The sequence below is a fragment of the Grammomys surdaster genome, unplaced genomic scaffold, assembly GCF_004785775.1.
Source record: "Grammomys surdaster isolate TR1022 unplaced genomic scaffold, NIH_TR_1.0 125950, whole genome shotgun sequence".
In the NCBI taxonomy this organism is placed as follows: domain Eukaryota; kingdom Metazoa; phylum Chordata; class Mammalia; order Rodentia; family Muridae; genus Grammomys; species Grammomys surdaster.
Genome location: NW_021620771.1, coordinates 3559685 through 3572712, shown reverse-complemented (window position 1 = coordinate 3572712; position 13028 = coordinate 3559685). Strand labels below are relative to the sequence as shown.

The window sequence follows — 13028 nt, the reverse complement described above, 5'->3', positions numbered from 1 at the left end:
CCTGCTCTGTTTGGTTTTGAGGCAGAGTCTCTATACAGTAGAGGCAGGCCCTCAAATTTCTATCCTCCTCCTTCAGTCTCCTGAGTGCTGGGATTATAGGTGTGTGCCACTATGTGTAGGTCAATTTGGTTTTTATTTAGTGATATCTTTCTAAAGTAAATGCCCATTTAAACTTTGAACACTGCAATATCCATAGGAATGGCAGATTCTTTCTGCATATGACAATATCACTTTTTATAGAAAGAGAATACATGTTTAGCCTTTCCTCAGCAGGAGTGCTGGTAACTGGCTTTGAACATTTCATCACTGGAAAAACTAAATTGAACACACTTTTAGGATCTTTTTTTTTTTTTTTTTTTTTTTTAAAAATGGAAGCTTAAGACATACTGAAAGAGGCTTCTAACAAATTGAAAAAAAAACCCTACATGCCGGGAAGGGATCTCATTGTACACCACAGGGCCCTTAGAAACGGAAGCACAAAGCAATGCATAGGAAACTTCAAATAGGCAGCTTTAAGATAGATTTAGTTTTTCATGATTTTCCCAAAGCCAGTCATGGTATTTATTTAACTTGTGGTCTTCAGGGTGCACCTGGAAGAAATGCAACATATAAGCCATAGACACATTTAAAGATTTGGTGAGGGAGTTCATCATGATAACACACCTGAGATAAACAGAGACATTGAACCCAGCAGCAAACAAGACTGTATCTAACCCAGACCTGGAGAAGAAGGCAGTGATGATTACAGACCCTGTGAAGCTAACAATGGCTCTGGTAATGACGGGGTAGAACTGTGGCCCTTCAGTCTGGGTTTCTCTAGACCTCACTGACTTAATATAGGGCCATATTGTGAGAAGGCAGTGTGCTAAGATACCCTCCAGCTGTCAAGCTGCTATCAACATACACTAGTGCTGGGCAGGAAGAATGGAATGGGGAGTTGTAATAGGACCCAGATGCCAGATTCTAGTCTGAGATATGAGGAGAAATCTGACAATTAGACACTCTAAGTCCAAATATTTCCTCTTCTATGGAGGACCCTGTTTTGGGGATGTGTATGTGTGTACAGGCACTTGTATATTCTTGGTGGATGTGTGTGGTCAGAGGACTCGGGCACCTTCTACCTTCAGAAAAAAATTATTAGTTGTATATTCATGTATACTGAGGCATGTCTATGAAGTACAATTTTTTTAGAGTCAGTTTTTTTTTCTCACCTTTATGTGGGTCCCCAGGCTTGTGCAGCAAGCCCCTTTACACCCTGAGCCATCTCCTAGCCCATCTTCCACTTTTTGCTTGAGAAAGGGTCTCTCACTGGCCTGGAGCTTTACCACATAAGCTAGGCTATCTGGTATACAAACTCAGACAGGCTATCCAGGAACTTCCAGGCATCCTCCTGTTTCTGCCCCACAGTGCTGGGACTACCAGGCAGAAGGTGTATGCTGTCATGCCTGGCTCTTCTGTGAGTTCTAGGGATCTGAATTCAAGTCTTCAGGGCAAGCACTTTACAAACTAAGCCATCTCCTCTCAGCACTAGGGGCTCCTTTTAACCGGAAGAAACCCTGTCAGTATTAAACAGAGCACAGATGGGTAGTAGGGTCAGGAGGGACAGCTCAAGTCAGTGGGAGGCCAGCACAGGGACTGGGGCAGCACCTCAAGAGTTCATAACTACAGTTCATAACCTCATGTCCCTGCTGCTCTTTGAATAGAAGGCAAATCTGTTGGGACTACAACAGGATTTCTTTCTCATAGATCCAGGCATACTGGTGAACTTTTTTTTTGCCCTAGAGGCAAATCTGCTGGATATGTTGGCTTATGTTGGCTATGGATAGTGGTGGGTTTACCTGCTTCCATTCATTGACACAAAAGATCCGGTAGGAGTCATTGCCGTATTTCCCAATCCCATGAAGCTCAATCGGATACCTCCACTGCTTTGTCAGATATTCGTCTGAGGAATACATACCCAACACATGGTCATCACCCTCCTTACACCTGCCATGGGGCACGATGACCCCTCCCTCTGAAGTAGCACTGATTGTAGCCTCAGTTCCCTAATGCCCTTATCACCTGCCTCTTCTGCATTACTCTTCTGTGCTTTGCTAAATAGACAGAGGAAATACTACTTCTATGCACAGGGCTATTCAGTGTTGGGCAAAGATTTATGGTTTGGGTCAGTAAGAGTCTGTGGTGGGGCAAACAGCCTGTTTTAAATGTCTTTGGGGCTTGAGCTAAATCACCTCAATTAGTACAGCATCCGAGGGCATTCATGTTTAAGGTGTGGCTGCCTTCAATGGCACAATCTGCTTCTTCCATTGGGGCTTGGGGAACATACCTGAGAACTTGATGATGGTTTTTGCACGGAGATCATAGAGACCAAGAGGCTTAAGAAGCTCTGACACATCCCTCCAGTCAGCAGTTCGGGCCACTTCAGCTGAAGGGTACTTTTCTAGAAACTCCCACAGCACAGGGATGGCCATCTTGCCTGGGGAGCATAAACAAAGGCACACACATGTCCTGGGAAAAGCCGACTTCTTTTTAGGTAGTTTTACATCTAGAAACTTCAGGCAGTAGCATTTTTGTTACTGTGTTTGTGGCTCTGGGAATAAAATTAGGGTATTTTGCATGCTGGCAAGGGCTCTGCCATTGAGCTATGTCCCTAGCCTTGCTTGTTTAACTACTGTCAAGTCACTACCCGAACCAGCAGCCACTTACAGAACCAAATGCCAACACTGTTAATCTACTTGGTTGTTAGTCCAAATTATATTAAAATTGGCCTAGTTTTCAAATAATCCGCTCATTAGATAACCACCATAAGCATCTAATGAACACATGGAGGTTCCAAACAGGATAGAAGGAGGAAAAAATATTAACTGCTCTTCGCTGATAACTAAAGCTAATCTGTTAGCAGGAAATCAATGACCACCTGGCCCTTATATTAAAAAGAATGTTGGCTGTTATTCACTCTAATGTTTGCATAGGTAGAGTTCTGAGGGCTAAAAGGGAAAAGCCTTGTCCAATATCACAAACTCAAAAATGTACCTTGAACTTGGGCCTCTTTTTTTTTTAAGATTTGTTTGTTTGTTTATTTATTTAATAATATGAGTACACCATTGCTCTCTTCAGATAGCACCAGAAGAGGGTATCAGACTCCATTACAGATGGTTGTGAGCCACCATGTGGTTGCTGGAAATTGAACTCAGGACCTCTGGAAGAGCAGTCGGTGCTCTTAAATGCTGCACCATCTCTCCAGCCCAAACTTGCGCCTCTTAATTAGTTTGGGCTTTTCCCTTCTAACCAGGAGAAGGTGACAATGACCCACAAACCTGAGGTCCGATTGAGAAATATAGTCGCAATGAGAAGCTTCCAAGGATCATGGAAAAGTATTTCTTGAACAAGATTAAAAGGTGACCGAGGAGGTGTCCATTTCTTGAAGGCTTTGCGTCTTGGGGGGCTAAGAGCTACAAAAACATAGGGTTGTCAAAGTTGTTCTCATAAAAGACTTGGGAACCCCCCCACCAAGACCCCCCCATCCCCACCCCACCCCCATTCTCCTTGGGGAAGGGTGGGTACCTTCTTTGTTATACTTGCTGGAAAAATACAGGCTTGTTTTCCTTTTTTCTACTTGTGTTCGTGGGATGCTGTCTTCTGAAAAGTAAAAATAGTTTATAGTCTATGGTTTAGGGAATGCTGGGGCTAGCCTAGGCTATATAAATTATCCAAATTCTACTAATATCCTATCAGTTGGGCATTATTTTATCTCTACTTTATCCATAAGGAAATTGAGGCACAGAGAAGCTAAATGAGTCCCAGGTCACACAGCTAGTGTGAGAATTACAGGGGAAATCCAGGCAGGCTAGCTCAAGAGCCTGTGCCCTTTACTGGTGTCCTATGATTTACATGGCCAGCTCACAGTATGGAAAACAGTTCGAATATTCTAATATATTTGTACAATGTGGTCATTAGAATGTTGAGATTCTATCAAGAATATTTTCTACTGACATTTACTTCAAAAAGGAAAAAAAAAGAGGTAAGGTTCTACATATGATCTCAATTTTATAAACATGAATTTCTATGTGTATGTACGCACACACCATAGACACTAAGGATAGAATCAAGACGGTACAGTGGTGTTAGAAGTAGCAATTTTTCCTTTCTTCTGTAATTTCCCTGCACATTTGAAAGGTTCCCCAGTTGCATTTACCAAAAAGGAGGCACACAGAAGCTGAGGAAGAGCTGTGAGCTCGATGCCAGCCTGGGCTACCCAACAAGCTTCTGGACAGATCACTCAGCACTAAGAGTACTTGCTGCTCTTCCAGAGAGCCTAAGTTCAGTTCACAATACCAATGTTGAGTGGCTCACAACTGCCTGTAACTCCAGCTTTAGGGGATCTAATACCCTGTTCTGCCTTCTGTGGATACCCACACATATATGGCATCCACACCCACCCAGTCATCCACATATACAAAATAAAAATCTTAACCAATATTATCAAACCTCTCAAGTTTCAATCTCTAGTTGAAATGGTCATAATACTCCCTTTAGCTACACCCTCTGAGTATCAGTTAATGTCTTACTTACATTTGTATATTATAAAACCATCTTTTTTCACTTATTTTTACCTCACAATTATTTTTTGTTTTGAGACAATGTCTCATGTAGTCCAGGCTCACCACAAACTTGCCATGTAGCTGAGGATGGCCTTAAATTCACAATCTTTCTATCTACATCTAACTTCCAAGTGTTGGAACTATAGACACATAACACCATTCTCAGCTACCTTATCATAACATTAATTTTCATTTACACATGTGCTACATGTGTGTAGATACCTGTGGAGGACAGCAGAGAGCATTAGATCCCTTGGTGATGGAGTTACAGGCAGTTATAAGCCACCTGACATCAGTGCTGGGAACTGAACTCCTGTCTTCTGGAAAAGCAGGAAGTGCTCTTAGCTGCTGGGTCATCTCCCTAGCTACTTTCTTTTGCCTTGATATGAAAAATGGAACTAATTTGGGGTATTCCTTTAATTTTCAGAAACTAAAGCTTAAAGTAGTTGCCAGAAAATGATACCAGAGTTGACTAAACACTCTGACAAGTATCCAGGTCTCCACATAATGACGTCAGTGCCTTTTGCTATTCTAGTCTGGGCAAGGGAACCCAGACGAAAGCATGAAACAGAACAAAGGAAACTGATCTTATGGGTGCTTGATGTTTTTCATGGGTTCCCACATCCTCTAAGTAACCAGCCTCCTTTATTAGTTGTTGTCTTGACACTTTCTAGCCAAGCCATGATCATTCCACTGGGCACCTAGTACCCAACAGCATTTCCTGTTTCCACTGAGAACTAGACTTCAGTATAGGATGAGCTGGATACTTCCATATTAGTTAAGAGAAGATGCTTTTAATATTTAACCTTCCCATTATAACTGCAGTATATCTATACAATCCAATGCTTTAAGAAGCTCAAAGGACACACACTCAGGAATTCTTATCCATTTTCTAGGTATATGTGGCCATCTGTTAAAGACGCACCAATCCCAGGCACAGAGAAGACGCACAATTATGGATGGGACTGGAAGCAGAAATCAAGCGTTACCCTGGTTCCACCAATCTGTGCAGGCTGTGTTCCCAAAGGAATCTAAGTAAAATTAAAATTACTACTCTTCTTTAAGGGAGTTATTCATTATGCTGTTATGGCATAATGAATAACTCAGAGCTGCTCAGATCTTTTTATCTATTATTCACTGAGGCATTGTATAGGCAAAACTGCCAAGACCGGGACTCTTGTGTGAAGAGCACAGTACAAATAATACATGAACTAAGCGATTATACTTTTGAATTATTGAAAGCCCCAAGGCCTTTTAGAGACTCAGCAGGCTGTAACAGAATAAAAAAAAAGAATGCAATACAGATGAAATTAAATTGGGAGTCACACGGCAGCAGCACAGGAGGGACAGGAGGATGCTGACTATTCTTGGTCAGTTTATAAAAGGAGTCTTATCTACACTCTTCACAGAGAATTCTCCTCACAGTCTTAAGATTACTGCCAAAGAAGAAGATATCGAGTGTGGGAAGCTCCACCTCTTAGCTGCTGTCTAGGGAGAGGTGGTAGCAGCCGTGACACACCCGTCTTCTTTTGCTGAACATCCTGGCTGTAGCCAGCTGATTACTTCTCTGCCATAATTAAGGGCTTGATGACCAAGCTCACAGATCAGTTACTGGATAGAGATGTGACTCAGTTGATAGAGTGCTTGTCTGGCACGCATTAATCCCTGGGTTCTGTGCCCAGTATCACGTAAACTGGCATAGTGGCACATGCCTTTAATCCCAGCACCCAGCAGAGCCAGAAGGATACGATGTCAAAGGTATCTTCAGCTATATAGTGAGACCCAGGCTAGCTGGGATACATAAAACCCTGTTCTCAGAAATCCCTTAGAGAGGGCAGATACTGGGATCAACTGGGAGAATATATCTAATGCGTGGCTCTTCTCCACTATACTCCCTGTCTCAACCACATCCAGGCATGAAATACAAGGTCCTGGAGGGTAAACAGTTTGCCACACAGCTAACAGAACTTTCATGCACAGGTACCTCCAAATGTCTTAGAAGTAAAGTGTTTCTTGGCTTGTGAGCAGCTGGGCATTTCAGAGCCACCCTGTAAAACATCGTCGATATGCAAATATGACTCCCCCTCTTCGTCTCCCTTCGGTCTGATTTCCTCTGATTCTAAAAAAGTCTGCTCACGCTTTTCATCACCTGCTGCTTCCATTGAATGCAATTTGCTTGTGGTGTCAGAAGTTACTTGTGTGAAACAAAGATCCGATGCTGGGCTTGGTGATTTTTCTTGTCCCGGGCCCTTGTCTTCCCCAGCCAAGCTGACAGTCTCCCCTGTACAGGCATCTGCAGGGCAGAGGGTTCTGTTGAGTTGACTTTCCTGTGGAACCAGCTCGCTATCAGCGCCTGCTCTCTGAACCACAGATCCTCTTTTTCTGTTTCTTTGAGTAGAATCTGAGAGACTCTTCCTGCACCTCTGTTTGGTTTTCGGACTTGCAATTCCTTTCAAAACAGTCACCTTTCTTTTGAGCTTTCTCTTCTTTCCAGAGTCAGCATCCTGAATGCCCTTAAGTTCTTTCAATAGCAAACAAGCAGAGGTAGAGTTAGACAGTCTGCTGCTATCTGGGGACTCTGAATTACCACTGGGCAGAGGCAACACATCTGTTTTCCACTTGCTTCGTGTCCTGAGGTTCTGCTTTGAAATGTCAGTTTTATTTGGCTGCTGGGAAGTCAGAGCTGCTAAACGCTGGTGTTTACAATTTGGACTGATGCCCCCTTTAGACAGTACAGTAAAATCAAAATCTTCAGGCTTAAGGAAAATCTCTCCATTTTTGAGAAGATAATTAGCAAGTGAACGTTTTGATTTGAACTTCAATCCTTGTGGGCTACAAAAAAAAAAAAAAAAAAAAAAAAAAAAAGAGTGACTTTTTAAAAAAGAACTGGACCCGCATTTCAGATTTCCAATTAATAGTTTCTAAATGTCACCAAAGAGTTTGGCATTTTAAAGCGACAAAAAGTGGTAAATGGCCCTTTTCAATAGATTCTTCTGATAGTATAAAATCAGCATACAAATGTAACTTAAATCCAAATGTCTCATTACCATTGAGAACAGAATCAACACTGTGTGTATGTGACTGTCCCCAAATCACTTGATACAAACAGTGTCACAGAAGGAACAGTAATGATTTTATAATACATTTTTTTAAAAACGTATGTACGTGGTATATGCATGTGTATATGAGTGTTCTCATGTGTACCTGTGCATGTGGAAGCCTCAAGTTAAAATTAGATGTCCTTGTTCACTTTATTTACTGAGACAGTGTTTCTTACTTTATTTACTGAGACAGTGTTTCTCACTGAGCCCAGAACTCACTAAATCCAGCTAGTCTAGCTAGCCAGCTTTCCTTGAGGATCCCATCTCTGGGTCCTGAGAGCCAGGATTACAGACAGCTGCTGTACCCACTCTGCAGATGGATTCTGAGGGTCTGAGCTTTGGTCCTCATGCTTGCAATGACAAATGCTTTATTCCCTGAGTCACTTCCTTAGCCCATAAACCTCAGGTTCTTGCTATCCTTTCCCATTACAGACAAAAATCACTTGGCTGTACTGTTATTTTCCTCCCTAAATGCTTACCTGATAAAGTATACATCAAATCTTCCTGCAGTTCTTCCAGATAACCTTTGCTTCACAACTCTTTCCCATCCACATGGGACAGGCTGGTGGCACTCTGTCGCTGCAGTACAACTAGACAGAGCAGAAGCAGCAGACTCCTGGAGGAGGGAGCTGCACTCACTGCTTATCACCAGGTTCTTTCCGTCTCCTCCCTCTCCTTCCAGTCCAACAGCAACATCTTCCTTGCTGGAAGAACAAAACCCAAATAATGAACTCATTTAAAATTTCTTTTACCCTGCTTCCTCAATTTCCACCTACAGCAGTATGGGACTGCATAAAAGATTAAAGTCAGTGAGCTAGTCTTGTGCCATGAGTATTGTCCCATCTCTGACAACTTCTCATCCTTTAACATGGGTGTCCTCCTCAACCTCGGTTTTCAAGACAGGGTTTCTGTGTAGCCTTGACTGTCCTGGAACTCGATCTGTAGACCAGGCTGGACTCAAACTCACAGAAATTCGCTTGCTTCTGCCTCCCAGATGTTGGGATGAAAGGCATGTACTACCAATGCCCAGCTCAACATGGGGTTTTTAAATGTTAGGAATCTTTGCACAAGCTGGGCAGTGGTGGCACACGCCTTTAATCCCAGCACTTGGGAGGCAGAGATAGGTGGATTTCTGAGTTCGAGGCCAGCCTGGTCTACAGAGTGAGTTCCAGGACAGCCAGGGCTACACAGAGAAACCCTGTCTCAAAAAACCAACCCCCCCCAAAAAAAAAAACCAAAAAAAAAAAAAAAGTACCTGCTAAACTTTTTTTTTTTTTAAATTCACACCATAGGACTATTATAAAAGATTCTGATAATGGTTGTTGAAAGTTTGAGATAAGAGCAGTAACCGAACTCTTCATCTGAGATCAGCCAAACTGTTTAAATGAATCACCCTATCACCCCTCTCTCCTGCAAACATGTAAGGGAAACACTTAATATATGTATGCATTTTTTTGAGAAACAACAGCTACCACTTTCATACAATGGTGTGGCCCTCCAAAAGGTACATCATTTTTGATAAAAACTTCCAAATCTCTTTCAGTCTTGATTCTCATCACTTTGTGTGGTTAAAATGTATTCTCATTGGGTGCTGAAGAGATGGCTCAGCTGTTAAGAACACTAGCTACTCTTCCAGAGGTCCTGAGTTCAATTCCCAGTACCCACAGGGTGGTTCACAATCTTCTAACTGTAAATAAATCTCTAAAAAAATTTTTTTTATTCTTATTGACAAATTGTGTGACAACAAAATCAAATCACCTGCAGAGGTGATCCCAAAACCCCAGACCTACCTAATACTTCTCCCATTGATAGCTCCCACAAAACCTTCAGTGCAGTAGATCTCTTCCCCTTTAAAGGAATTTCTTTATCCTTTTATGTGCACCATGCAGGTGCTGAGGCCCGAAGGGACTAGATCCTCTGGAGCTGAGTTCAGATGGTTGTGAGCCTCTGCTGTGGGTATTGGGAACCTAACCTCAATCCTACAGAAGAGCAATAACTGCTTTAAACAACTGAACTATCTCTCCAGCTGAGCAGTGTATTTTAATCATAACCTATACATATTAAAAGGTAAGTGAGGGGCTAGAGAGATACCTCAGTGGTTAAGAGAACATATCTCAGAGGACCCCAGCACCCACATCAGGAAGCTTATAACAGCCTGCAACTCCAGCTCCAGGGAATCTGACACCTCCTCTAGTCTCCACCAACACTCATATACATATACCAACGCATAAATAAAAGTGAGTCTCTAGAGAGACCTTCTAACCCAAGCTACTTTCTACAAATAGGGAAACTAAGCAAGACCTAGAGACTAACCACAATTAGACCATGGCATTCTTCTGATGGAATTTGGGGTTTAATATCAGCTAAAAGAATCTTATAGGGAGACATGGTAACTGAAACTTGAGGTTATCACTACAAATGTTAGATCAACAAAATGGGTCAAAATCCCAGCTCTGTTATTATTATTAGCTGAGCTTCCAAAGAGAAACTCACTTAGAGCTTAAAAATCTTTCTCCATCTGTGAAAAGGAAGCAACGTTAAAAAAAAAAAAAAGGTTTTGTTGTTGTTACTTTTGAGACAGGACCCAGGTTATGCACCCCAGGTTAACTTTGAACTCACGACGTACCAGAGACTCATCTTCAACTTCTGATCCTCCTGCTTCCAAAGGCATACGCCCCCAAGCCCGGGTATTCGGTGCTGACGCTCGAACCCACTGCTGCTTTGTGTTTACTACGTAAACACTACCAACTTAGTTAAATGTCCAGACCTTAAAATTGTTTTAACGGCCAAGTTTTGGGACATGCAAATAAGTGCACCATTTTAGCCCGGACACAACAGTAGCTTCCTCTGTTGACTTTTCATAGGGCTATTTTTGAGGGACCCTTCCGGCCCAGGCTAACCTGCTTGCAACACAAAACCTCCCTTGTCCTCCAAGCTCCCCAGTCAGTTCGGCCAAGGAACCGGGTACACTCTAGTCTGTTGCCACGGGGCGACAGCTCTAGGTGTCCGTCACCTTGTGCTGAAGATTAGGAAGACCCACACAAGAACGACAACTCTGAGGCCCGAGAGAGGTTTAAAAACTTGCCAGCGATCCCAAGGCGGGTCTGGAACTAGGCTCTCTTCAGCGGTGACGGAGGGGACTTTGTTGTCCCCAAGGTTTGGGCTCTCCATCCCTGCTGCTTTGGTCCACTGGGGCGCAGCTGCAGCTTCAGGCCGGGAGGTGGAGTAAAACACAACTCAAAGCACTAGGCCTAATCCAAACACTGACGTGAAAGTCAGTCAATCCCCCACCAACCTTCCCGCCACCGCTTCTGCTCCAGACGCCACAGCCAGGGTCCCGCCAATCAAACTCTCCGTCGTCAAGACTCCCTGCCACACCCACCTTCCCTGACCAATCGCTCGTGTCGTACTTACGCCTCCTGCGTCCCTACGCGCTCGGCGCTTCCGCAGAGGAGCCAGGGCTCCCGTTGGACATGCGCACTTGGAGCTTTGGGGGAAAAAAAAACTCACGCGCGGTTCATTGCGCATGTGCGTTGCTAAGGGTAGCGCAGGTAGCTGAAGTGGTTTGTGGAGAGAAGCCTGTTGCTGCCGAGGCTGGGAGGAGGGGCCCGAGGCTTAAGGGAAACGGCGATGAGGGCCGTGTTGACGTGGAGAGACAAAGCGGAGCAGTGGTGAGGAGCGGGAAGCTCGGGGATGGCGGGGAGGTGGCTGGAACCAGAGCGTTGCCATGGCAACGGGCCTGCGGCCTGGGTCGAGGAGTCTGATTTTGTGCCTACAACTCCCCAATGGAAGAGAAACCGAGATTCCTGGAGGGGGTTAGGGACCATCTGATGGTGGCGATCCGCTGGAGCAATTTATACGTCATTATCATCCAGTCTCATTTCTCTCTTCTCGAAAACCCTATTGGTCGTCTCTCATCCACCAGTGTTTTCTCAGCTTCCTAACTTTTGCTACATCATCAAAGTGCCCACACTTTTTGTTTATCTGACATTCTTTAAGTTTCTTCTGTTTGTGTTTGTTTGTTTTTGAGATAAGAGTCTCACTTTAAAGCTCTGGCTAATCTGGAATTTATTATGTTGACCAAGTTGGCATTGAATTTACAGAGATACATCTGCATCTGCCTCTCCAGTGCTGGGATTAAAAACTTTCAAGCCAGGAACAAATACTGTGAATAACTTGCATCTAGGTACTGTTGAAAGAGAGCATTTCCACCTGAGCTGAGATCTACTGTGTCTGAAGTCAGACATTTCCATGTAAGGTCAGAGAAACATGTAAGATGCGCATCAAATCAAGACATTCTCCTGATTAGAAAGTTTGAAGAATATCTTTAAAATTAGTACTTATGAGTGAGCTTAATTTAATACTTAATTAAAATATTGAGGATTAAAGCTTAATATTTAAGAGTGAGCACTTAGAGTGAGCATAAGGTCCAGAGTTCTGATCCCAGCACCCACATAAAAGTCAGGTGTGGTCCTATGTAAGCCTGTAACAGTGGTACAGAGCGGAGTTGAGACAGGACAATTGATAGGGTTTGCTGGCCACCAACTTAGCCAAAAAGAGGGGGGCTCCAAGTTAAAGGGAGGACCCTGCCTCAGAGGAACAAGTCAGAAGAGGAGAGATGGACACCTGATGCCCTCCGGGCTCTGCAGAACACATCTGCACACATGTATATTCATGCACATTTTATACTGACATACCTACCCACACATTACACACAAGCAAATACAAATAGTTTGAAAAGGGGTGGAAAGAAAGCTGGGCCCAAGCGTGTAATCCTTGTACACCTAGAGGAGGAAGCAGGAGGATATGGAGTTCTCATACCTAATGAGTTCAAGGCCAACCTAGGCTCTGTGAGACCATGTCTCAAAAGTCAAAAAAAACAGGATGGGAAAATGCCTTATCAGACAAAAGCACTTGCTGCCCAGTGATGAAACCTGTTAGAAGAAGAAAACAGTTCCATAAAGTTGTCCTCGGACCTTCATACCAGTTTCATGGCATATGTACCCCCAAATCATTTACACACACAGTGTTACACATATATGGTTAAAAAATAAAATGGCTGGGCGTGTTGGTATATACCTTTAATCCCGGCACTTGGGAATCTGAAGCAGGCAGATCTCTGAGTATGAGGCCAGCCTGGTCTACAAAGTGAGTTCCAGAACAGCCAAGTCTACACAAAGAAACTCTGTCTCAGGCTGGAGAGATGACTCAGCGTTTAACAGCACTGACTGCTCTTCCAGAGGTCCTGAGTTCAATTTCCAGCAACCACATGGTGACTCACAACCATCTTGTAATGGGATCTGATGCCCTCTTCTGGTGTGTCTGA

General features: G+C 43.5%; 2 protein-coding genes across 6 annotated transcripts in view; one reads left to right on the top strand and one right to left on the bottom strand.

The window, feature by feature from the left end:
• Window positions 1–361: 361 nt before the first annotated feature.
• Window positions 362–10998, bottom strand: Mbd4 (methyl-CpG binding domain 4, DNA glycosylase). 3 transcript variants are annotated; one of them, XM_028753595.1, is made up of 8 exons: window positions 10784–10998; window positions 8182–8402; window positions 6586–7433; window positions 3565–3639; window positions 3318–3452; window positions 2327–2476; window positions 1839–1942; window positions 362–590 (listed from the first exon to the last, which is right to left on the bottom strand). In XM_028753595.1, exons 1-8 carry the CDS (start codon window positions 10871–10873, stop codon window positions 513–515), a joined length of 1701 nt encoding a protein of 566 aa, XP_028609428.1. In that variant the 5' UTR covers window positions 10874–10998; the 3' UTR covers window positions 362–512. The 3 variants fall into 3 exon arrangements, with proteins under 3 accessions (XP_028609428.1, XP_028609426.1, XP_028609427.1); XM_028753593.1 differs by lacking the exon at window positions 10784–10998 and adding an exon at window positions 10329–10487 and having other exon boundaries at window positions 8182–8406; XM_028753594.1 differs by lacking the exons at window positions 1839–1942; window positions 10784–10998 and adding an exon at window positions 10329–10487 and having other exon boundaries at window positions 8182–8406.
• A 252-nt stretch (window positions 10999–11250) lies between these two features.
• The window catches only part of Ift122 (intraflagellar transport 122), a 74917-nt gene continuing 73139 nt past the window's right edge, over window positions 11251–13028 (top strand). For all 3 annotated transcript variants that reach the window (XM_028753506.1, XM_028753505.1, XM_028753507.1), the window contains exon 1: window positions 11251–11373. In XM_028753506.1, coding sequence (XP_028609339.1) covers window positions 11333–11373 — 41 coding nt within the window. In that variant the 5' untranslated portion in view covers window positions 11251–11332. The remainder of the gene's footprint in view (window positions 11374–13028) is intronic.